Below are 26364 nucleotides of genomic sequence, written 5' to 3' on the forward strand. Positions count from 1 at the left end.
CAAAAGATATACTCCGTACTGCTTGATCAATATATCTTATTGATAAGCTGAATTGTAACAAGAAACTGATGCCGAATCAGTTTTCTACAAAGTAAACTGAATCGGCATCACATGTTTGTGCTGCGTTCGTTTGGTGCCGTTCTCATTTTAAAGATATTAATAAATGTTTTCAGAGGTCATCAAAGGTCAACCAGCCAGTGCACATTTGCAAAATCAAACAAAATATCGCTTCAATCAATTGTGCTACATTTGTGCAGTAAAAATCTTCCTTTGCTCCGCTAACATTTCGTCACTTTCCTAAAATAACGGCTTAACTTATTTTTTTTGGCAAAAATGATTTAGGCCACTATTTTAGGAAGATGATGATTTTAAACATGTTAATTGTGTCCTGAGGTTATCAGAGGTCAGCCAGCCAGTCCACATTTACGAAGACCTGAAGAACCTGAAGACCATCAGTCATTTGGACAGGCTGCATTTCACAGATTTGACTACTAGCTGCAGACGCGCAGACATTTTCAACTTTACACAGAATGCATCGCTTAGGTAACCAAATCCATCAATAATAATAATAATAATAAATTTCCCATTTGAGCATCATCTCTGACCTGAACTCTGAACTACAGTACATGCGTCTCGCTCTCTGGAGTTGACAGCGCGTTGAAGCGTTATGGACTGTTTGATAATGGACAGGAGTCTTTGGAGCTCATCCTCTCACACTCAGAGAGTCTTGCTGACTTCTGATCGCTTCAGTTTGAGGGGAGTTTCCTCATTTGAGGCTCCAGAGTTTGGATTCAGCCTCAATATGAACCCTGAGACATTTTCATTACACACTAACGGGTTCACAATTTACATCCATGCTTATAATTGAAGTGTTTAATTTCATTGTAGATTTTGTCACTGCGGAGAAAAAAATGACATATTAATGTGCTTGATGTGTGATGAGGCGTTGTGGATTATCTGCAATTAAAATGTGATTATTTTCATTTTAAAGGGGCAGTGTTATATAAAGTCAACTTTTTTGAACTTTACATCATGGCATTAAGTTATTCCCTCATCGAAAACATACCTGGAATTTTGCCTTCATGCTTGTCTGAGAAATCCTTCAATCTCCATGGCAACCATTCAGTTTTGTAAAATGCCAGGTTGGACCTAGCTCCTCCTCCAAACTTGCACCTCACAGATCACCCCTTTCTCACAACTTCTCCACTCAGCTCCTTCAGACTAGCCAGCAGCAATTAGCAAACACCTAGTAGAACGGAGCATCAGCTGAGCTGATTATAGGAGCTACTGGTCAGAGCAACGCTGGTAAAAATGTTGTTAAAGGGTTAAAAGAGGAGCCATGTTGTGATGACTTTCTGAAGGCAGAGTTTCAGAAAGAGCAGGAGGTTTTAAAAAGACAGAGGCCCAATTTCAAGGCATTACATTTCAAAGTAATTTTTTTAAAGTCATATTTGATATACAGTACAGACCAAAAGTTTGGACACACTTTCTCATTGAATTCAATGAGAAAGTGTGTCCAAACTTTTGGTCTGTACTGTATATGGCATTTTTTATAACAACTGAAGGTGACAGTTACTTTATTTTGCTATAAAATGGCACTATGTGGCTGGAAAATACATAATACTGTCCCTTTAAAAAATGACGCTTAAAAATAGATTATGACGTTTCTGGGTTTTGTTATATTGTGACAAAGGGAAACCCCACCACCACCTCTGGACGGGACGCTCTCGTCTTCTGGTGCGTTTGTGTTTTAGATGTTATGCTGCAGAAGGCTGAGTTCAAAAATGGCTCCTTTAAATTCCACCTGACTTAAACAGTCTGACACGGCCACAGTTTGTCTCTCAGTGAATCGGGCCTTTAAAGAGACAGACTCACAAAACACTTGAATGTAGGAACGCAAATGATCAACAAAATAAATGCGATCCTGTGAATGTCGTGGTGGTGGTTCTGTTCGACTCTGATGCCAGGTTGTAAAAGCTCCAACAGTATTTTGCCGCTCTGCATTAAGAAGTGTCAGGTTCCTGTAAAACAACTTCATTAGCTTGTTTTTCACTCTTATTGGAGCTTTTCTGGGAGGGCAACAATGCGGATGGATGCTTGTTTGGAAATATTCTAATCTTTGTAATTTTTAGTAGTTAATCAGCCATTAGCCCCTCCTTTTTCATTTGCCAGAGACATGCCTGCATCATCTCAGTCTTTTATTGTTTCTGTAATCCCTCCTACCCTTCCCTCTCGCTCAACTTATCATCGCACTGGAAATGGCAAATTATGATTCCAGTCAGCACTGTCTCTGCGATGGATCGTTGGCCATGAGCGGAGGTGCACCAGTGGTGACTCACAGGCATTTCTCCACGGGGCGGGCGGGTATTATTTGAGGAGAATTAGGGGGTGGAAAGGCATCTTTTCAGACGGAGCCAAGCAGCTCATCACTCAGCTCTCCTAAAATAACCTTTTCCTGAGCAGAAATTAGTCGCCGAGATCAACAAGCTTGCCAGCGATTTATTACAGTCATCGTCTAAAGCGGGTTGCGTTAATAGGTTTGTCGTACAAATTGTATTCAAAACTGTTCTTTATTTCATTCTGTGCAGCAGTTTTGTGAGTTTATTAGGGATCGCCTACCAAGCTGTAATTCTGCTGCAGGTAATTTAAAAGCTTGTCATATAAATTCCCATAAGCTGCATGTGCCAAATTATGATGCCCTGAAAATGTAATCGACAGAATGTGGGGAAGACGTAATACTGATGGACAAACTGCCCACATCCACCGAGGTCTTCGATTTATTTCATTTCCCCTTTGGAATCAATAAAATAGTTTTGAATTTGAATTTTATTTTAGGCTTGAATAGCTTCGCTGATAGGCTAAGCCAGTTGTGCTAATAATGTAGCATAACTCGAACACAACAATAGTCATTCCAGCGTCCAATCAGCTCGTTTTTGAAGTAAAAACGAATCCCTAGTGGGCAAAGAGAAGCAATTTGTCATCCATCTTCGTTGTTTTGGGGATGTCACATGTGCGTCAGGCTTACGGGCGTACCAGAAACACCAGAAAACATAGGTTCTGCTTGAAACTGTTATATGTAAAAATTTTAAAAATGTGTTGCCGTGTTAGCGCAGTTTCATGTGATTAATTAGTCTTTTAAAGACCTAACTGTATTCCGAAGAGGTGTGGGGTTGTATCAAAACACTAGCATCATTATAATTATGCTTTTAATTGTTTTTAAAGTATGAATTATTCATGCAGACATCATTAACCTAATTTTTTAAAGTTATTGTTAACTATAACATGCTTTTTTCATTTTATAACATGAATCTGCAATCTTTTTTTGGTGAAAATTTCTATTGGTCTTATTACCAACAGGAAAAATACACTTATAATAAACACACAACAGAGGGAGGTAACAGATGGTATTGCAAAGTATGTGCATAAAATACATAAAGTGAATATTACATAAATGTATCCAGTAAGCTAAGCACAGGTTGCCAAATACCATGGAATACACTTTGTAGGTGAGTCGAGGTAAATCTAATTTGTTTTCCCGATGGACTCATTTATTACCGTTTTGAGTTGGTGAGACGTTGGTGATGTTTTTAAAGCTACAGCTAACAACAAGTCAACTCAAGTCTTTATTTTGTGGCTTCAGTGCGACTCAATTCTACGTCTTAAACTCCTTTCACTATCTCTGATAATAAATGATTTTCTGATATCATAAAGCTGTAATTGTAGAATTATTGGATTTTACCATCCTGGATTCACTTCTCATTGATCGGATGTTAAAGTGTTGGGAATTCTATGCATTCCATCTAACCTTCTTTAGTATGTAAATTTAGATTTTCTTCTCTGTATTTATTACAAAATGAACCGAACCAGGTAGTTAGTAGATGTCTGCTAAAGACAATCACAGTTATACTGTTTTTTTTTTGGTTTTTTTTAACACTGTTTCCTACGGGGTTTCAGAACAGATTTTGACTCTAAGGTCTCCCGCTGCGTTTCCATTTACCACCCACTGTTCCCCCTGTGAAACAAGTCGAACTACTTTACTCAAGTACCATTGAAAGCTGAAGTAAATATGAGCGCAGCATATGTTTTGCACCTCTGTCCTGGTTCTTTTAGACTTGTGATCAAAAGTAAGTAACATCATTTATGGAAACTAATCTAGTCATACATTTTGTTGTCAGCTGAACAGGTCGTTTTTCTGCTTTTTAAAATAATTTTTATGAGATATTTGACTTAATTTAGTTCATGTATTTAATCCAAAACACAGCAAAAAGTGACCAGAGAACATTTTACATTAAAACCAACAGGTCCAGATAATTTAAGTCACAACAGCCATGTTCCTATCCAATCCAGGTTCTTAGAGAACATGTTAGTTAGTCCAATTACAACACAGCTCCAATTCATCTCTGTTGTCTAGATACAAGATTTTGAAGTGCTTTGCGTTTTAGCACGTCGCTGCCTGTGAACTTCATGCTTTGCTCTTGTGACTTTTGCTAAGGCAAAGCAAAATCCCCAAAATTAAGTCAGACCTTGCACTTCTTTATTTAGTTTTGCATACAATACTGGTGTTCTTCTTGGCCAGGTCTCCATATAAAACTGATTTTATCATAAGCAAAGGGATTTCTGATAAAGTGAAGGCTAAATAAGAATAAATAAACTAGAAAATTTCGGAAGAAATTTAGCCGGGGCCTGCCGAGGCGCGCCCGTGGGGTTTGGGCACGGCGTCGTCGCTACAAATCGGCATCGACGCTAAAGAACGCCGCGACGTAATCAGTGGCACGCGGAGAACCGCAAGAACGTTAAGCGAGGTGGACGTGCACCATTCGGTACGATTTAAAATGTTGTCAAGGCTTTTATTTTGGAAGTTTTGTTAAACTTCATTTCAAAGGGACAAACTAATCCCATGCGTAATAGTCCTTGGGTTAAAATAGTTATATAATGCTCAAAACACAAGTAGCTGATGTAAAAATATTCAAGGCTTTTATTTTGAAATTTTCAGTATGCTTCATTTTAAAGTTCCGAACTAATACCACGTGTAAGAGTGCTTTGGATGAAAAAGTCACATAAAGCCAAAAACAGCAATTAGCTGATGTAAAAATATTCAAGGCTTTTATTTTGAAATTATTATTATGCTCCATTTTAAAGTTCCGAACTAATCCCATGTGTAACATTGCTTTGGATGAAAAAGTCATATACGGCCAAAAAGAGCAATTACGTCATGTAAAATATTCAAGGCTTTTATTTTGAAATTTTCAGCATGCTTAATTTTAAAGTTCCAAACTAATCCCATGTGTAACAGTGCTTTGGATGGAAAAGTAAAATAAAGCCAAAAAGAGCAATTACGTCATGTAAAAATATTCAGGGCTTTTATTTTGAAATTTTCAATATGCTTAATTTTAAAGTTCCAAACTAATCCCATGTGTAACAGTTACTGAGTTAAATCAGTTATATACAGCCCATAGCAGCAAGTAGTTCTAAAGGCCAGTTCAGTCCTGATCTGTTTCAACTGAGGATAGATAGAACTACAGCGATGCGTATTTGTAGTCCTGACCACCAGCCAATAGCCTCTTGAGTTCCGTTGCTATGGCAAATAATGGTCTCAGCAGGTGTGAGCTGTGAGTCATACATGCTCAAACACACAATTGTGTGTTTGAGCCTACACGTTTTACTGTAAAAAAGCATTGGAAACAAATCCTTCGTGTTCGGGAACCGTAATACATATTCGAAAAGCGTTTCGAGCGTATGAGAGGCCTATGTGTCTTCTGCGATAGTCCCGAGATTCATATCTGTACCTCACTCAGAGCATTTACAGTGATGAGAGAAAGAAATGTTGTGCCCAGATCTGAAATTCTATTCAAATACATGGGAGAGAGCCTCAGACAGCCTCAGAAAATCCTGTCGCATGACTTTGCTCTGAAGCACCGTGACAGAAAACCGTACGGTCTAGATAAATTTCGAAAACATTTTACCGGAGCAGACAGGCGTATCAATGTCAGGACCGATTTTAATACTAATCGTGCGATATTTGTGGGCGTGATGGCGATTTCAAAAATGATTTGGGCTGAAAAAGTTGTCTTCATCTCTCACTCTAAGCAGCCAGAGACGCACTCTAACTTTAGGAAAAATGAGAAACTTTGGGTCGCTTAGAGGCAAATTGTGGACAAACCGTAACTGGTATCGACGAGCCATCTTCACTTTCGAAGAGATCACAGACGTATCTACAAAATGAAATTTGAATGGCATTTCTAGGTGAAATTGTGACGACATAGAAAATCCTCAAAAATAGGGTATTTCTAGGATTTTTCCCATTGACTTATAATGGGGGTTTTTTCGTAGTTTTTTGCGAATTATGTCGCCACGTTAAGCCCAAATCCCACCAAAAGTAATAGCTGGAATGGCGTGAATTTTCTGCACGTTTTGATACCTCATTTGTAGGTGTGCACCCAGCGGTACGAGCCGCATTAACGGTTACGGAAGAAAAATAAAGAAGAAGAAAGAAACACTTTCTCCGACAATAGTAATAGGTTCCTGCCATTGCTTTGCATGGCAGGCCCCAATAAAATCAGATTCCAAGAACCACGTCGCTCCAGTTAGTAAAACATTGTCTCAAATGCCAAATTGAATCTAATCTTCACTTTCAATTAGTGTTTTCTCCTTTGCAAGCACACGGGAAAGGTGGAAAAGAAGAACTGTTTTTGCATGTTTGTAAATGTTGGGATCATACTGTATATCATTCTCTTGTTTTCCCTTAGTTGGGTTCTGGTCAGGATCATAATAATCACGTTAATTTTAGAAGTCTAGAAATGTTTGAAAATGACGTCAAAAAGGCAAAAGAAACAGAAATTAAGATGGCTGAGAATGCAGTCAAAATTGAAGAATGACGATGACGATGCATACAGTACCTGAGAAAATGTATGGTCACAAACAATCACCCCTGCCCTTACAGCTTAGAGCCATCTTTTATAGTTGTCACATATTATTTGCGTTCTTCTCCTTTAGTTTTGAATTTTTGGGTTCTTTAAACCCAAGTTTCCAAGTACTTCATAACTCTGGGGCAGAAAATGTTTCCACCTTAAGCTGTTTTCTTCACCCACACTTCTATCACAGGAAAGTAAGATAACTCACTCTACTTATTTTCTTTACCAAAAAAGTGACCACATAATGTTACATATTCCTGTTGGACAGGGCTCAGTTTCCAAGGTAACTGTCATTTTTAGGTTGCATATTGTTAAATATTTTGTCATTATGATGGTGCATTTGACCTTATAGAGGCTTTTTGTGTCAGAAGTGTGTTTCAAAATGACTTCTTTGCTTTGAAAAACAACTGAAAGGTGGTTTGTGATTTCTTTCATGTTTCCAAAATTTCCAGGTTTTTTTTTTGCTGTAAAATTCCATGACATTTTGTTCTTTAACTCAGTGGTAGAGTGATCCCCAACCAAATATCATTTGGATTGCTGAACCCCACATTGCCTTCAGTGTTTACCCTTGTGACTCTGTGTGTGTGATAGAGATAGAAGAGCTTTGTGGGCACATTTTGTGCCAAAGCACTGAGAAATTTTCTTTTCCTTCCCCTCAAGTGGCTGAGAAATGATTTTAGTCCATGTTCTGTTCAATTTTCACTGAGGTCCGAGGTGCAGAGTTGGTCAGGCAGATAAAGTCTGTTAAAGTTTGAAACTCAGTGGAGATTTGGGACTGAGATGTCAAACCAGGATTTGAACAAAATTAAAATGACTGAGAAAACAAATAAGTAAAAAAAAACAAACAAAAAAACCCCACTTCTATAAGTTTAAAACAAGTGCATTGCTTTGTGTTGGTTCCAACATAAAAACACCAATAAAACACATTGATTCTGATACCTGCGTCTGTAATGTGACAAACTGTTAAACTTTCGAGGAACATGGAAACTTCCTCAGAGTTTCTATGTTTCTATTATCCAGCCCAGACATCCAGTGTCAGCATCCACAGTCCAGTTATAGCAGAATGCACTGCCACCAACTCTGACGCCCACTCAGCGCCGGCACCTCTAGTTCTGACTGCACTCAGATCTCGTAGCGCACCCGAACGTACGCTACCGTCCCTTTAACCGCCCCAGTGTCAACATCAAGTGGTCCTGTCATTTCCTATTTTCTTCTTCTTCTGTGATGAATGAGATGTCAAGTGGGAGATGTTATTTTTTTTGTCTTCATCCAAGACTAGTGAAACCAACGACTCAATCTGACAGATGCAGAAATGACTCTGTCAGTCATTCGCTTTTTCCGCCTGGGACAAATATTTTTTAATTGTCTTTGCTGAGTTTTTATTTTTTTATTTTTTCCCCTGCGCTACACAAACAGAATGTAAAATGAAAAGCTTTCATGTGTGGAGATGGGTAAAATATTTCTCTTTAGTGCGCTCAACACGGAAAGCTGTTTAAATCTGCTTCTGCATTTACATGGTTTAGAGGATTTGGTGAATACCTCCGTCTCTCACTGGTTGTCCTCCAGAAGTAAGTTTAGTTTGTTGAGTTTTTGTAGCGTTGCTGTAAAAGCAGCTTGCAGGTGAGCGAGTGACGGAGCGCTTCTTTCATCTCCTCCTACAGTATTTTTACAAGGTCCTTATCCTCCTCATGATGGCCTTTAATGGCACCTGACAGCGCAAATGGCCACTTTGATGTTCAGGAGAGCGACAGTGTTCCTAAAGAACGCTGCGACGCGACCGCAGTGTCCGAGCTGCTTTCTTCCATCTTTCCTTTGAACAGAGCAGGACACAGTAGACAATGCTTGCCTGTTTTGTTTTTTTTCCTCTTGCAGCAATACCCTGCAAAACATTAGATTAAATGTAATATTTTTTGCCATTGAAATGTTTTTACTGTCTTAAATGTCAAATATCCCTATTTGTACAACTTTTCCTTGTAGCTTATAGATGTATTTATTTTCAAGTATAATTAGATAAAAAAGGGGGGAAAATCTACAAAGAAAAGGCAACTGAACCTGAAGCCAAATGAGTGATAATGCTACACATGTCCTTTGGATGAGGTGTTTTGTCAGCCATGTCGAAATGTGTATATTGCGCAAAACTGCAATGGAAACACTTTCTTCACATCACACGAGTCACATGATCAACAACCGGATGTTACCACTGACAGAAAAGACAAAGAAGACGACAGGAAGTGGTAGGAGGATGATGGCATTGCCTGTTTTTTAATGACTTAGCACGTGACCAAACTTATTCACATGTGATTTTAATTGTCTTTCTTGTGCAATGGAAACACCGCAATTGCGAAATTGCGTTTTTTTTCCACATTAGTGGAATATTGTCAAAGTTTTGCGCACATTTGTAACGGAAACGTGGCTTTTGAGTGGATGAGGCTGAAAATCTTGCTTTTCTAAAACACAGCAAGTCCTTGTTGTACTTGTAAGGGTTTATCTGTCTACAGCAACACTGTAGTTAAACTGTTATTGTAAACCTTTTGTTTCTCTGTTTTAGTTAGACATAACTCCAGAGGCTTTTTTTTGTGTCAAAAATATATTTTGAAATTAACATATCAGCTTCAAAAAAACAATGACTTTATGCACATTTCATAAATTTTAGGCTTTGAAAAATAATGCCGTATCCTTTGATCTGTTATTTGTGGGTCGCTGTGATTTGATCTGCTTGAAAGAGTTTTCTTTTATGCCCATTTTAAGAGAAACAATTACGTAAAAAAAGGAAAATTATGTTCATAAAGTCCGACTTCTCTAATTTTGGTTATTTTGTTCTCATTAATACTTGACTGGTTAATGACGTTAACCATTAAACATAAAAAAGCGGTCCAGGTTTTCGCTCTATAAAGCCTGGATGTTATTGTCTGTCTTCACACTTAAAGTGACTGATTTAACAGGCGGGACAGCAGGTTATGCCTCCCTTGTGATTTATAGTCTTATTTATGGTAACCTTTTTATTTCAGCAGATTAAAGAAGCTTAAAAACTCGATTTGCATAAAAAGACAAAGTTTTATCACATTTTTCTTCAGCCTCTTTGTGTATCCTGCCAACGAACAAATTGAAGCTGCTGGGATGCAGCTGCTCATGTGGAACAGATGTTCCAGAGATAAATGAGGGAACAAGTGGCATCATAACTTTAATAAGCAGCCAGTTACAAAACAGTTGTTTTTAAGAACAATACTAACAGCAACAATCACTTTATGATAAAAAAATAAATAAAATTATATTTCTGGATGGGAAAATAATATATTGGAAGGTGGAAGGTGACCCTTCAGACATGGCATTTGTTGCGCTTCCATTACAAAGCAAAACTTTGCCAATATTCCCGTACTGTCGAATAAATATGATTTTGCAATTGCAGTGTTTCCATTAAACAAGAAGCACAATTAAAATCACAGATGAATAAGTTTGTTCACTCGATGAGTCATTAAAAACACACAGCGCCTTTATCCTCCCACCACTTCCTGTTTGTTTGTGGTTTGCACCAATGGCATCATCCGGTTGTTGATCATGTGACTCGTCTGTTTCCATTGCAGTTTTGTGAGATAAACTAACTGATGTGTCCAAGAAAGCCCCTCATCTTAGCAGCAAAACATTTTATCGACAAATACGTTCTTTTGAAATTGTTATGCTTCCATTTTAAGCAAATTTATTTTTGAAATGGACGATTATACAATCAATGGAAACGCAGGCAGTGACCAGTAGAAAGTGGCAGGCAGATACCTGTAAGAACTGTAAGAATCAGAGGACTTGTTCCTCTCTTCCTAGAGTAATAATACAGTTTATGAGTTTTTTCTTTGCGTTTTAGATTGGAACAGAATATGCTTTGTGATCAATACATTTATCCATAGGCATATAAAAGTTACTTTCAGACTTTTGAGCTTTTTTTACTTTTCGGAATACACTGCTGCTGTTTTTTAAAAATCAGAATTAGATGAACGCATTGCAATATTAGTATGGCCACTACTGATATAGCAAAGAATTACTTGTAAGTGTAGCATAAGTGTCATGAGTTCACATATTACCTGCCACTGTAATATTCAGCATGTCTCATTGACAAATTAATGTCTCCAATCTTCTTGAGAGGAGTGAGAAAAATGTGGATTTATTGCCGCTGATGTCATCTTTGCAGTATTTTCCTTTTAAACGGCCATCATATAATTTCTCCATCATGGAGCAGTCATCAGCTGTATAACAACTGAACTTACAGAAATAAGGAGGTTTCAGTCTCTGACTTTCTCTGTGTAGTTATTTGAAATGCCAGAGTTTGGCCTTTTTTCCAAGGGTGATTTTATGCGCGAAGGGACTCATTAGGCGGCCACTCCTGATGGTCTCTATCTATCCATCAGGACATTTCCCAGTGAGCAGAAACAACTGCAGCCAGGTGCGCTTGTATTTTAATTTATTTATTTTTGGCACAGCACGACTCAGGAAAGCAGCTAAACTACATGCTGTCACACTCATTAAAAAGGCCACCCTACGACAACACAGGAGCCACTCCAGAACCGCGGCGGACTCTCCCTCCTCCTCTCTTGTGCTGCCAGTGCAAACATTTCACATGGAAACTAGAAACATTATTCAGAACGACAATGACTCGCATAACTGATCCTTCTGACTAAAAAACCCGATGAAGTCTTTTCTCAGTTTGGAAGCCGATGGACCCAGGAAGCTTAGTAGAGCATTCATGCTTGGCTTTGTAGGTTTTTTTCCAGACTTGATAGTGAAACAAATATGTGGTTTCTTACAATAGTGAGGGAACGATACAGGACTACCCTTTTCATCTTCATTTCCAAAAACAAATACCTGCACAAGTCTGACTCTGCAGAGACTGGGCTTTTGGTGAGAGCAGGTATATTTGGTTTCAAGAAAGGCACAATCCACTGAATGACATGGACAGGATTACTGTATTTGGTCAGATAATTAAAACAAAAATGTAGAACATTATTAAAATGCTATAATGGAATGCAGAAAGCTCTAATACAGGGGTTCATTTTATAAGAGTCAGAAATTTGGTTTCAGTGTTTTCAAGGTCAAAGCATGGGAAAATAAAATATGGGCTTTGGAAAAAGAAAATCTTTACTTTTACTGACTATACTGCCTACTCCATTGTTTAAATAGAACAGGAGAAGGAAGAGCACAGAGACACAGAACTTGCTGATACTTCTTGACAAGTCACCATCCTGGAAAGCTGACATTCAGGAATGTCAGAACCTGACTCATGAATCATGTTATAGAGAAATCCTCGAAGTATTCCAGGTGATTGTGATGTTTAGTGGTTCATTATTTAGTATTGTTTCGTTCTCTTACTCTGATCGGGATCTGTAGGAAAATCTATTTGGCTGGTTTATCAGGGAAGACATGCCTGGCTTCTATTGAGTGTCCCACTCTGATTCTATCTATGAATTAATCAAATTGAGTAACCAGCTAAAATTCACAGACCACGCCCCTTTTTGAATGGTCATGCTACATCTTGCTCTTTAGCCTGAGCCAGGTATTATTCAGCATATGGAGGCCCAGGGATGTTGTTTTACTAATTTTGGGCTTAAGGCAACCTTTACAATCCTCCAATAAGACTATAAACCACACACACCAAGACAGTTTTACCACCACTGAAGAACCTAAGATTAAAATAATAAATAAGAAATAATTAAAAGTCCACAACTTTTCAAAAAAAAAAAAAAAAGGTAATGTTACAGCTTATTTTAACAGTGCAGAATATTGAAATAGCAAAATCAGTTTTATTCATTTTAATGCAACATGTCTTTCCATTCTAAGTGGAGGTTTTGGGACACAGAATGACTTTGATATGTCAGTCAGATAAAATCTTCTGGAAAATGACTTGAACATTTCTTGTGCTGAAGTCAGGCTGTGGTACGCATGCCTCTCCTCTCTTCCTCTCGGTGGGTAGATTAGCTTTATGCTCTTTGTACACCGTGTTCCAAATTATTATGCAAATTGAATTTAAGTCTCATAAAGATTAAATTTTTTTGTTGTGCTATTAAATTTATAGATGGTATTGTGTGTCAGGACTCTTTGAATCACTATAATTCATTTCAGAGAGCTGGTTGATTAGTTTGTCTGGTGAGCTCAATTAAAGGAAATCTACTTAAGAAGGATGTTCCACATTATTAAACAGGCCACAGGTTTAAAGCAATATGAGAAAGAGAAAGGATCTCTGCTGACAAAAATCATCAGATAGTGTATTCGACGTGTGAGAAGGTATGAAAACATGAGATATTTAATGAAAACTGAAACATTATCGTACTGTGAAGAGATTTGTGGCTGATTCAGAACAAAGACATGTTTGTACAGATAAAGGCAGAATGAGGAAGGTTTCTGTTAGACAAATTCATGGGATTAAGAGAGCAGCTGTTAAAATGCCCTTACAAAGCAGCAAACAGTTATTTGAAGCTGCTGGAGCCTCTGGAACCTCAAGGTGGAGGATCCTCCAGAGGCTTGCGGTGCATGAACCTGCTATTGGGCCCCTAACCAGAGCTCACAAGCAGAACCGGTCACAGTGGGCCCAGACGTACATGAAGATTAATTTTCAAACAGACTTGTTCACTGATGACTGCTGTGCAACCCTGGATGGTCCAGATGGATGCAGTAGTGGATTGGTGGTGGATGACCACCAACACGGCTGTGACGTCAGCAAGGAGGTGGTGGAGTCATTTTATGGGCTGAAATCATGAGGAGAGAATCTTTGGTTCTGCCCCTTCAGAGTCCATGAAGGTGTGAAAATGACCTCAGCAAAGTATATGGACTTTCTGACTGATCACTTTCTTTCATGGTTCAAAAAGAAGAGCCGAACCTTCAGTAGCAAAATTATCTTCATGCATGACAATGCACCATCTCATGCTGCAAGGAATACCACTGTGTCATTGGCTGCTATGGACATAAAAGGGGAGAAACTCATGGTGTGGTCACCATCCTCTGACCTCTGACCTCAACCCTATTGAGAACCTTTGGAGTTTCCTCAAGCAGAAGATCTGAGGGTGGAATGCAGTTCATATCAAACCAGCAGCTCTGGGAAGGTTTTCTGACATCCTGCAAAGAAATCCAAGCAGAAACTTTCCACAAACTCACAAGTTCAATGGATCAAGAATTGTGCTGTGATATCAAAGAAGGGCTCCTATGTTAACATGTAACTCGGTCTGTTAAGATGTTTTTGATTGAAATAGCTTTTGATTTTAGTACATGTGACCATTTAATGCTGCACATTCAAAGAATGGCCGTTTGCAGTTCTTTATAATCCATAAAATGTTTAGAAAATCTGCTGTGCATAATAATTTGGATCAGTGGATTTTGAGATTTTTATTTTTGAAAAAAAATACTGTTCTCATGGGGAGCTTTGTTCAGTAAAATCTGATTTATACTGTAATAGTTTGTAACTGGAAAATTATACTGACCATCATTTGCATTGAGCATTTAAGAAAATCTGAGAAAATACACTGCCTGGCCAAAAAAAAAGTCGCCACCTGGATTTAACTAAGCAAATAGGTACAAGCCTCCTATTGGATAAGTACTGCATAGGCGATTATCTTTCAAGTAAGTAATGAGTAACTCCTCATTTCTTAAACAACCATGGCAAAAGACACATCCTGTGGTCGTGGAAAAGACGTTAGTCTGTTTAAGAAGGGTCAAATCATTGGCATGCATCAAGCAGAGAAAACATCTAAGGAGATTGCAGAAACTACTAGAATTGGGTTAAGAACTGTCCAACGCATCATTAAAAACTGGAAGGATGGTGGGGAACCATCGTCTTCCAGGAAGAAATGTGGTCGGAAAAAAATCCTGAATGATCGTGATCGGCGATTACTTAAACGTTTGGTCAAATCAAATCGAAGAAAAACAACAGCAGAACTCAGGAGTATGTTTAATTGTGAACGCAAAAGCATTTCCACACGCACAATGCGAAGGGAACTCAAGGGGTTGGGATTGAACAGCTGTGTAGCCGTAAGAAAAGCTCTAATCAGTAAGGCTAACCAGAAAAAAAGGCTTCAGTTTGCTAGGGAGCATAAAGATTGGACTCTGGAGGAATGGAAGAGGGTCATGTGGTCTGATGAGTCCAGATTTACCCTGTTCCAGAGTGATGGGCGCATCAGGGTAAGAAGAGAGGCAGGTGAAGTGATGCACCCATCATGCCTAGTGCCTACTGTACAAGCCTGTGGGGGCAGTGCTATGATCTGGGGTTGCTGCAGTTGGTCAGGTCTAGGTTCAGCAACATTGTGTGCCCAAAGAATGAGGTCAGCTGACTACCTGAATATACTGAATGACCAGGTTATTCCATCAATGGATTTTGTCTTCCCAAATGGAACGGGCATATTCCAAGATGACAATGCCAGGATTCATGGGGCTCACATTGTGAAAGAGTGGTTCAGGGAGCATGAGACATCTTTTTCACACATGGATTGGCCACCACAGAGTCCAGACCTTAACCCCATTGAGAATCTTTGGGATGTGCTGGAGAAGGCTTTGCGCAGTGGTCAGACTCTCCCATCATCAATATAAGATCTTGGTGAAAGATTAATGCAACACTGGATGGAAATAAATCTTGTGACACTGCAGAAGCTTATTGAAACAATGCCACAGCGAATGCAGGCTGTAATCAAAGCTAAAGGCGGTCCAACAAAATATTAGAGAGTGTGACCATTTTTTGGTGGCGACTTTTTTTTTGGCCAGGCAGTGTATGACTTGCATCATAATTTGGAACACGGTGTAGTCCTGGGGGTTTGATTCACAGATCAGTGTCAAAAATCACAACTCATGTAAGTGAAACTCTTTCCATGTAATGTGTGATCCTTAGCATGTCAATCATAATAATAACAGTTTGATGTAACACAGGTAAAAGAAGACAGAGATTATGTATTATTCCAATTATTTTGCAATCAAAATCATAGTAGCTCACTTCTGTAAGGCTTTAACTCAAATATACAAAGTGCTTATGCTGGTTATTATTATGATTAAAAACGTTTTATGCATGGAAATATGGAATATTCTCATGTATTTTTGACAGAGTGGAAGGTTTATTTCTGATGCTGTTAAGAAACAAATATTTGTGTCTTAAAATAAATAGAAATTTGAAGTGCACCAATGAAGGTGAACATCAGCAAAACTCTAGCTTCCAATTTAATTGACTTTTTTTCTGTGCTCATTTATAGATTATTTATTAATGAATATGTAGCATGTGATTGCCTGTTTATTTATGTGTTTATATCTAGTCATTTTGAACGTATCACTCTTAGGTATATACTGTATATATTTTACAAACGTTGTATTTATCACCAAAGATGGAGTAGCTTCCAACAAATAAGCAATTTCCCCTTGGGGATCATTAAAGAACATTTTATTCTATTCTACTTCTTACAATGGAACTTTTTTTTTTTTTGACTAAAATTCATTATAGTAAATTATTTATTGATGCCTAAACTCTCCTTACAATCATCTTCAGCAGTTTTCTCTGAATTCCCATTCGGTGCTCCCTCTTTTCTCCTTCACCCCAAACAAACACACACACACACACACACACACACACGCCTCTCTCTGAGTCATCACCATAGCTGTGTTCCTCAGGACTTAAATGAGTCTTATATGGGAATGTAAGGTTTTTGTCGGAGGCGGGATTACATATGACATATGACCCCCACCCATACACACACCCACCCAGCACCATCCACAATCTCCATCACCGTTCTGGCCAAACCGTGACAATCAGTCATTCGGCTCTGCTGAATCAATGTGCACAAGGACACACACACGCCTCATTTTCAAACAAAGCTTGTTGCCATGGTGACCCCCCTCCCCATCTCTCCCTACCCCCTTGTAGTACTTTTTTTTTTATGGCAGCAAAGCACATTATCACCAGCAGTAAGACATCCCATCTTCGACTCTCTCTGTGTTGTGGGGATGTTATGTAATTGTAGCAACTGGAAGCGTCTCAGCCTGTCGAGCAAAATGAAAGCTAATAACTGTAGCTGGATGCTGAGGTGTACATCTGTTGCTGCTGAACCCCCTCACACACACCCTCCACCACCCCCCAGCTAAACTTCCCTTCTCTTCCACTTTCTCCTCCTCTTCTTGTAGGGAGGATTTCTCCTTCCTCTTCTCACGTTTTTTCTAGAAACAACACGATCCCTAGAGGGCGTCTCAGCCCCGTCTCCTCACTACAGAGGGGTTAGTTAAGGTCTCAAAGTAAGAGAACTGAAATCCATTTTCTCCTGCTCTGACGGATTTAAAACCAAACCTCACTGTTCGGCTGCTATCTGGCGCTTTCGTTTCATCATATTGATATTAGTCGCTGAATTTGGCACAAACAACAGGAGGCTAAATTCCAGATTTAAGCAAATGTGAGATAAAAATAGCTCACCATGACAACCCCTGGTAATGTTGTAGAACTTTTTTTCCTCTTTTCAATTATTTATTTTTGTTGTTGTTCCATAATCACCCAAAAGGCTCCACTCTTACAGAAGCTCAGCGTTACCAAAGCCGACATTAACGGACGGCAGCGTTTTCGCCGCTGCTGCAGCAAACAAAGGGTTACTGCTGCGAGTCAGCCGCAGTCTAAAAATAGCCATCTCCTCTCGCCCGGCTCTGTGCAGAGCGCCGTGGATCTCCACCCTTAAGCTCCTGCACGTGAGCTAAAAATAGCCCGCCTTTAAAACACACACACACACACATATGCGCGCCTGCACACATTTATGCTACGATCTCCGCTCGCCGTTTCTTCCCCGCCGCCAGGATCTGGGAAGAAAATAATTTGCAACATGCAGTTCGGGCTCATGAGAAAAATCTTGCACGCCGTAAATAAAAATGACAAATCGTTTTCCTAAAAAGGAGGAAAAAACATCTTTTGTTTGCATCTGTGTGCGGCACTGCAGCAGTATCTGGAGACTGGAAGCAACTGCTAGAGGGGAGAAAACCAGAAAAAATAAGAAATAAAAAAAACATCCTTACATTAAAAAAAAAAAAGTTGATTCCTGTATCTAATGTTGCCGTCCGTAATCAAATTGCTCTGCGTCTGCTCGCCTCTGAGGTGTTTCTGAAGCACAGATGAGTTTTTCAAATGACTCATGGGTCTGCGGTGATCCGACGAAAGCGGCCCCGTATGCTTTAATATGATTATCATGTGCTTTTGGTCTGAGGCGACGCAGCATTTAATTAGGACGGGGTCGTCTCTGCAGCGAGCCGCTCATCCCAGGCCGCGGCTGAAAGTGGCTTTACTGCCGCAGCCTGCTGCAGGACGCTGGTAATTAAACAACGACGGTGTCAGAAGTCACATCCGGTGGTCAGGATGACATTTTGGCCACACGATATTGTGTTGCCTTTCGACATGTTTGGATAAGAAAAATAAAGTTTAAGTCGACTAACCGAGTCTTCATTAACCTCGGCTCTCTGCTTGAGAACTTCCTGTCTGGCCTTTGAAGCGACTCTTTCTACTTCAGAAATGATTTTCACTAAAATCACTTTAGTTTGGATAGTTACTAAATCTGGCAGTTCATAGAAACTTGGTTGCTGTTTCTAAGTATAGACTGAATCAAGATGGTAGAAATTCCCTTTAAAATCAGTGGGAAAAAAACCACATTTTGCTGTTTGTACAACTAAAGACGGGCTGTTCTGTGGTTAAAACACTGTGCAGCATTTATTTCTGCTTTTATTCAGGCAAACTTTACAACAACAAAATAAAGGTTTTTTAAAATGTACTTAGACTGCAAAAAAACACCAAATCTTATAAAGTTGTTTTTTTGTCCACTTTCTAATGCAAATATCTTCATAAACTTGAAATCAGACCAAACCATCTTACAAATCACTTTTCAGCAATATGGATAGATAGCATTTATTGTCATTGAACAGAATTCAACGAAATTTCCATTGCAGCTCCCGTGTTCCTTAATATTAATGAAAACGTATTAGTTCTTCTGGCAGATTATTTCCCTTATAACATGGAAAAAATATCTTGTTATAAATGAAATAGTGAAACTAAAACTTTTTCCATCTGCATCAATGATTATTGATTTAAAACAAGCTTCTATATCTTGTTGAAAAGTTACTTTTGTCTTATTTATAGTGAACTAAGATATTTGCATTAGAACCTGGACCAAAATACTTGGCAAGAGTTGTTTTTTTTTTCCAGTGTTCTTGACAAAAGCCAACATAACATCACAGAACAGGCATGTGTGTCTCATCGGGCCTTCGGCAGCAGTACACCTCTGCTCTGCCTCTTTCAGCGCTGAGAGGCCAATTCATCGTGAGTCATCAGAAACTCTGAGGCAGGAAAATAAATCTGCTCATGAAAAACTGAAGACAGAAAAACCCCATTTCGATCGTGTAAACATTATAAGCACTTATTTCCGTTTCAATCAAAAACTGCAGCTATTTTTTATATCTTTTATTTTTTTTTACCCGAAAACTTTTTTTTATTCCAATTTTTTAATATTATCGTCTTCGATGGTCCTTAAAGTTCTGCGTTCTTAGTTCACTCATTAACATTTTCAGGTTGAACGCACTGAAGGAGATCATCTTAATTTAATTTATTCAATTCAAAAATACTTAAATAAAAGTTGTTGCAACTCATATGATCTCAGGTTTTAAAAAGACTGATATAAGATCATAAACACGGTATAACACCTGTTATGAACATGAAGTCTTTATGAATGTTTGTTATGAAGTGTCATTTGGTAAATAACGCAAAGGTGCTCTAAAAGTTGAATTAAAAGTGCCAACTTTGCATTATTTGGTAAATTTTGACGCTTTAATGCAACGTTTACAGCAACCTTGCATTAAAAGTGTCATCATTTACCAAATAATGCAAAGTTGGCACTTTTGATGTACTTTTAATGCAACTTTGCATTAAAAGTGTCATTATTTACCGAATGACACTTCATGACAACATTCATAAAGACTTCTTCACGTTCTTAACGAGTGTTATGTCATATTTAGGATAGTGCCATGTCAGTCTTAAGAACACCCCTTCAAATAGTGTTAGCCAGTTTTGTTATCACCCGATACCTAAAACTCAGGAGTATGAAAATGGTTAAGTTTTTTTTTATTTTTTTACCATGAACATTGTAGAAACAAAGTACATGGTACTTTGTACTTTCAAAGTAAATGGAAAGTCGGGTGGAAACCATGACACCTTAGTAAAGCATTACTTGAAAACAAAAAGTTTACATATTAACACAGTTAATACAGTTGTTGTTGGTCCTGCCTTCTCTATTCCTGATTTAAAGTGTAAATTTGAACGCAATCGTCTGCCTTTTAGTAATCACTTCTGTCAAGACGAGCGGCTTTACGGCTCACCACGCTGCATCCACAGGCTGATTTGCATTGTTGCAACGTGGTATTTTTAGGCCCAGTGTGTAATGCGGGCTTTTGAAGATGACTGAATGAAACGCAGCACCCATTTGAAGACGGGACTTCAGTCAGTGACATAAGCCTTGTGCCACTAATCTTCAAAGGCGGATGTATTAAGTAGAGGGAAAAGCAAGAAGCAGAAGCTTTCCCCCCCTTTTTTTTTTTTGTCTGCTGCATGTTTTGAAGTCTTAATTGTTATTTAATTTGTGCCATGGCTTTGTTGTAAAGGCTGTGAAATGCTAATTGCATTGCCTTTCCTCCTCCTCGTCACTTTGATGTGCGCGTGTCTGGATTTACCCAGAGATTTTTTTTCTTCTTCTCCTTCTTGTGTAATTTCATTTAAGATTTGCAGAAGCGTAAATGCGACAGGTGGGATCAGGCGGTGTGATGGCTTTGCTGAAGAAGGTATCGTGAAAAGAGGAATGTATCACAATAACAAATTGTCCCAGAAATTATTGTGAAGAACGATATTATTGTCAATTCTGAGAGCATTTTTGAGTAAAATATTAATAATTGCGTAATAATGACAGAACACCTGGGCCTCCTGTCATGATAAAACTTTTCCTGGATGAAAAAAAATGTCCCAGAAATTATTTCGATAAACAATAATATTGTCATTTTGAGACCGCTGTCTAGTAATACAGTATATTGATAATGCCCTAATTGTAGAAATTTGTCCTCTCATAAACCAATAGTTTAATTTTGTAGAGAACACACAGGAACTGGGTGAAACATTAGGGAACTGGGGCAGACATTTTAAATATCCAAAATAAAACAACAACAAAAACAATAAAAAGAAACAGGGAAAAAAAGCCAAATCATAACCCAAATGGCTTATGAAGTTTCTGTAAACAATTTTGCCCTTCAAAAACTATCAATCAGAATGTAATGATCAAACTCATTTTAATTTATCATGGAGATACATAGATGATTAATTGCTTATTGAGACAGGCTTACTTGACAGTGTCAGATTTATTGCTTTGTTGCACTTAAAAGCAACAAGTTGACCAAAGTTGTTAACCGTTGAGCAGTAGATAAATAAGTACACTATTTTGAACGCCAACACAGTTGTATTTGTTGTTTATGATTATGTAGTGTCATGAAGACACACCAAAAACAACCCAGTGTATCAAATCACTCCTCAGGGAGTTCCTCATGGCAAAGCTGTGATTTAGTTGATGAACCTCTGGATCTCTGACCTTTTCGAAACGTTCCATTTTTGGGAATCCTTTATTCCAGTCGGCTTTTTGTGGAGATGCATGGCCAGGTAATTTGTAGCTAGCTTCATGGAGAATACAGAGAATAGACCGTACTCTTTCATTCTTCTTATTTGAAGAAAAATCACAATTTCTGTGGTTCCTCTTGGTGTTTGAGCCTCGGCCCCATCAGTCGTCATGACATCAGTAAGGTAATCCTGGGCTCCATGTTGGGTGATTCTGTCCATTTGTACTCGTCTGACAGACTAAAACACAGAACATACTGGCTAAGTAGCTTCTGTCATGTAATTAGGACAGCTAAGACACTGCATTACGTAAGTATTTTAAAGGAAATACACATGTAATGTAGTGTTATGTTCTTTTAATTGTGTAAAAGTTGAAATGAAGGCAATCTGTGGAGCTAAATAGAGGCCATAAAGTTTAAGAGGAAATAAAAATCGAAGCTGAACAAAAAAGTAAAAGAAAAACAGAAAAAAAAAAAATTTAAAGTTGGAAAAAAAACCCATCGAGTCTGAAAAGTAGCTTTGAACTTTTTGTCAGTTTCAAAATAATTTTTCAGTTTCAAAGTTTTTTTCTCTCGAACAAATTTTAATGCTCTGATTTAGCTCCATAGTGATCTAATTCTGGAAAAACACCAGAAGTTACTGTATCACTTCCAAATAACAGATATCAGCAATAACAGGTATTCTGGCTAGCAGCTAGTCTCTCCTATTGGCTGTGATAACTTCAGTTGGCTGCTCCTTGTTGCCTTCAACCAGTCTGACATCAGTCTGAAGCATCACTTCACTCAGTTCAGTAGTCAGCAGCACACTAAACTAAACATCTGATTTAAACATGGCAGCCGCCTTTCAAAATGATGTAATGATCATTTTCACCTGATGTGAAATGTAATTTCAGCTGTTCCAGAATAAATGTGGGAGTGTCCTAATTTACTCCTCATTAGAAGTTGCTTATCTTTTTGGGATTTTTTTACATTTTATAGAAATTCCTTAGTTTGTATTACGTATGTATATTACTCCCATTTTTTCTGTAAAAACTGATATTGGCTATATTTGTATCCAAATATACTAGAAAAACACAGACTGAGGTAGAGTGTCCAATCTTTCCACCTGACTGCATGTGGCAAAATAAGAGATTCTGATGGTGGCTTTATGTTGTGAGGCTGCGGGTTGTAATCCCTACAGATTGGTTTTGCTTTCAATAAGCTCTCAGCAGCTGGATATCTGGGGAATTGGGAGGCAGAAGAAGAACTCAGTGTTTCACACGCTGCCCTGCTGAGGTTACAGTCAGTTCTGTGGGGGTTAGGCTGAGTGGCATGAGTCACAGTGATAACAAAACGCCCCGAATTTCCCCACTGTGAGACAATAAAGGACATTTCTTTTCTTTTCTATTTTATTCTATTCTATTCTATTCTATTTGATTGCCAAAGTCCAGTCATCTCGTCCATTAGACAGGATGAGTATTATAACCTGTCAGAAGTCACGATAATGATGAATAGCACAATTATCCATCCATCCAGCCATTGTTTATTCCTTCTTTCCTTCCTTCCTTATCTCTTTTGCTTCTTTTTTTCTCTCCCTTCTTTGTATTAATTTGTCAATTTTTACCCAGAACTCTGGAAATTAGACCATGGAACTGTATAGAATTTCGACATGAAAATGTGCAACAAGCCTACAATCTTCTTCTACTGACTTAGTGATAATGATAACAGGTTTTATTCATAAGCGCCTTTTAGGACACCCAATGTCATGTTGCAATAAAAGCAAACACAATAAATGAGTCATCCATCCATCCACCTGTACATAAAATAACCATTTGATGACCTTCCGAACAAGGATTTTCGTAAGCAGTCTAATTATCTCAGTTGATCATATCCCTTGCCAAGATAATCGCCAAACCAGTATGTCCAATTAACAACAACATCCTTGAATGAAGGCCCCGCATGCTGTGGGACAATAAGACGTGATCCTGAGGGTCATTCTGATGCGCATAACTCAGGTGAAACCACAGTGTAGTAAGAGTTGATGTAACCTCAGGCAAATAACAAGCAGAGAACGGTCTGCCTTCTGTTAATATATAACTTAGCAACACCAGCAGTTTAGAAGCAGACTTCAACCTGGAGCTGTTTGTTCAGAGTAGATGAATAATTTATGACTCGTCTCAGCTCATGAGGCAGCTGGAACTGGTTGTCATCAAACGGGGAAGAATGGACAGTAACGGAACTGGTTGTCCAGTTAGGAAACCTACAGAACTAAATATGCCTTTTGTATCATTTTTCTTCATACACTGCATTAGTGGATTGTATAACTCCAGTTGTTTTCATTTCCTTTTTCCGATTCCTTTTTTTCGTTGGTTTTCAAACTGACATTTGGGTTGACTGCAGACTGTAATTTTAATCCAATAGATATTTACATTGATGCACACTGGTGAATATTCTGCATTATTTTGAACTGCAGTAAACACACTTTGTGTGGGCGTGTGCGTGTAGGGGTGTGTTTTATTTACCTTGAAAACACTGAGTTAAAGTTGCTCCAGTTGCATGTTGAGGAACCAGTGGGATTTGTGAAATGTTGTCCTCAGTTACGTAACCAGCTGAAGTTAGCAGAGAGAGTAAATGACAATCCTAACACTGCAGCAACATTTTCACTAAAATATGTTAGTTAGTATTCTATCTGGTTTATTGAGAAACAAGTCATCCAGCGTGTCAAGCAGTTTATTAGCTGTGTTGGCCTAGCGTTGGTAATGTTGATTGGGATTCCTTTTGTTCAGGTCAATAAAGGGCCATGCAGGTAATCACTGTGCCTCTAGAGACTCATATTCCCCAGAATTCTGTTCTAAATTCTACATCATTAATAAATTCATTACCCACTCTCACTTTTGTCCGTTTACCTTCCATTTTTAATGGCGTATGCATATACGTTGCTTTAAATGATCAACACCACAACGTTGCCTTCTATTGCTGCCAACGTCGTGGAATATTTTTTGGTCATCATGAAAACATTCCTTGATATAAAATTCCCAAATTGAAGATCTGTCATAGGGATATCCCATGACAATGGCTATGCTAATGCTGCAGAAAATGACCCATTAATACGCTACTTAATCTCATGCTACTGTGAACAGGTTGTCTGCACTGATCAAGATTCACTCACCTCAGTATGCTGAATGCTAAAGTGGCTCCAACATGAAGAGGTTGTAAGCCATGTTATAGCCATTTTAGCTAATAATTCTTTCTTTACTTGGGGTCACTTATATAATTGTGCACACAACAATAAGTTGTCGATTTAAGATGGTCAGGATATTATTGAGTGTCATGGAGCAAAATATCTAGAAAAATACAAACTGGTGACAACAAAAACGAATGTAAGTTTTATACCCTTCATCCCAATCCACATACAATAATAATAATAATAATAATAATTTAAAAAATAGGGACGCATTATAAGCAGTCAAAATACATAACCCTTAATGTTTCACAAAGTACGCTTCATTTATTCACATTTTACTTGGATAAACATAATTACACCAAAGAAATAGTTTTACAGCATCTTAACTTTAGCTACAGATTTAAATGTTTCACTGCCAGCTTTGTAAGTAGCTCATTTAAATTAACTAAAGGAAATTTTACCACTTTTGATGCTAACACCACTTGACTGGGGGCTTCAAACAACAATGATTTTTGCTTTAGTTTATTCTAGCTAAAAGTTTGAGTTTCATGCTACAGGAAGAACAAGTAGAGGAAGATTGTTGACGTATTCTCTTCAGGTTATTACTTGACATTACTCTAAATAATTAACCTTTAACACTACAATGTTGTCAACGGTGAAAATAGCAGAACTCTATTATTTTAATATGTAAACCAGAGCAAATGTTCATCAGCTAGTTGACGGTGAAATCAGTGAGTTTTTCTCAAATCCGCTCTTACAGGATGGCCATCCAGGTCGACAAGTTTGACTTTGAGAGTCTGGCCCAGCTGGACCAGGAGGCCGCCCGCTTCAGCAGCCCCAAACAGCTGGAGGAGGAGCGACAGCACGCCCAGGGCTGCCAGATCAACAGCAAGCTGGACATCTGTTGGAGCATAATATCCTTGCAGAGGTTACTGATTAGACAGGATTGTAGTGCTGTAACAGTGGTGGTCCTGAAAATAAGGCTGTGAGTTACAATCCTCAGTGCCTTCATAAGATCATATGGGTTTTGCCAATGTTACAGCTACAGAATGCTTGTTGACATCATTTTGTGCAGCCATATTGCACATCTGGTTTACCCAGAATGCCCTCTGGCCAGCGGAGAACCTGCGTGAACTGACAGATGGAAAAGCAAATGTTTCAGACTCTAAAGAGGCATTTTATTGTTTAGTGAATCAAATTTAAATCAACTTCCGATTAATTTTTAATGGGTAAACATATCATGCATGGAAACAACCGTGAATTAAGAATAGTTTTATATGTCTGTGCCAGAGCTTTTGTTGTTTGGTTTTTTTTGTTGCTCAAACTTAAGACAGTTGACGCAAATGTTGTAGCCTCCAGAGTTCCCTTTGACCACAATGAAGCTTTCCTCCACTCCACAGGTGTCAAGACTATTTTAGTACAACAAAACGCAAAATCTTCGTACCTCTGGGTATAAAGCTGAGCTTTTTCATTGAGCAGCTAGGAAAAAGTTAGAAAACACTCCACTTTATTTGTTCCAGAGACCAAAATTATTTTTGTCATATTTTATCTGTTAGATGTTAGATAACTGGTCCTGTAATTTTATATAATGCCTCTGGTGATAGTACTAGTACTAATAGAAAAGTCTCCAAACATCCAATTGTATCTATCCAATCAATAAAGCACGACCGTTTT

The 26364-nt window shown here is 38.4% G+C and overlaps 1 protein-coding gene across 2 annotated transcripts in view; it reads left to right on the forward strand.

Annotated features, from left to right (window-relative positions):
- The window catches only part of trappc9 (trafficking protein particle complex subunit 9), a 220560-nt gene that overhangs the window by 122118 nt on the left and 72078 nt on the right, over positions 1-26364 (forward strand). For both annotated transcript variants that reach the window (XM_032580805.1, XM_032580806.1), the window contains one exon: positions 25451-25604. In XM_032580805.1, coding sequence (XP_032436696.1) covers positions 25451-25604 — 154 coding nt within the window. The remainder of the gene's footprint in view (positions 1-25450; positions 25605-26364) is intronic.

The sequence above is a fragment of the Xiphophorus hellerii genome, chromosome 13, assembly GCF_003331165.1.
Source record: "Xiphophorus hellerii strain 12219 chromosome 13, Xiphophorus_hellerii-4.1, whole genome shotgun sequence".
NCBI classification, from domain to species: domain Eukaryota; kingdom Metazoa; phylum Chordata; class Actinopteri; order Cyprinodontiformes; family Poeciliidae; genus Xiphophorus; species Xiphophorus hellerii.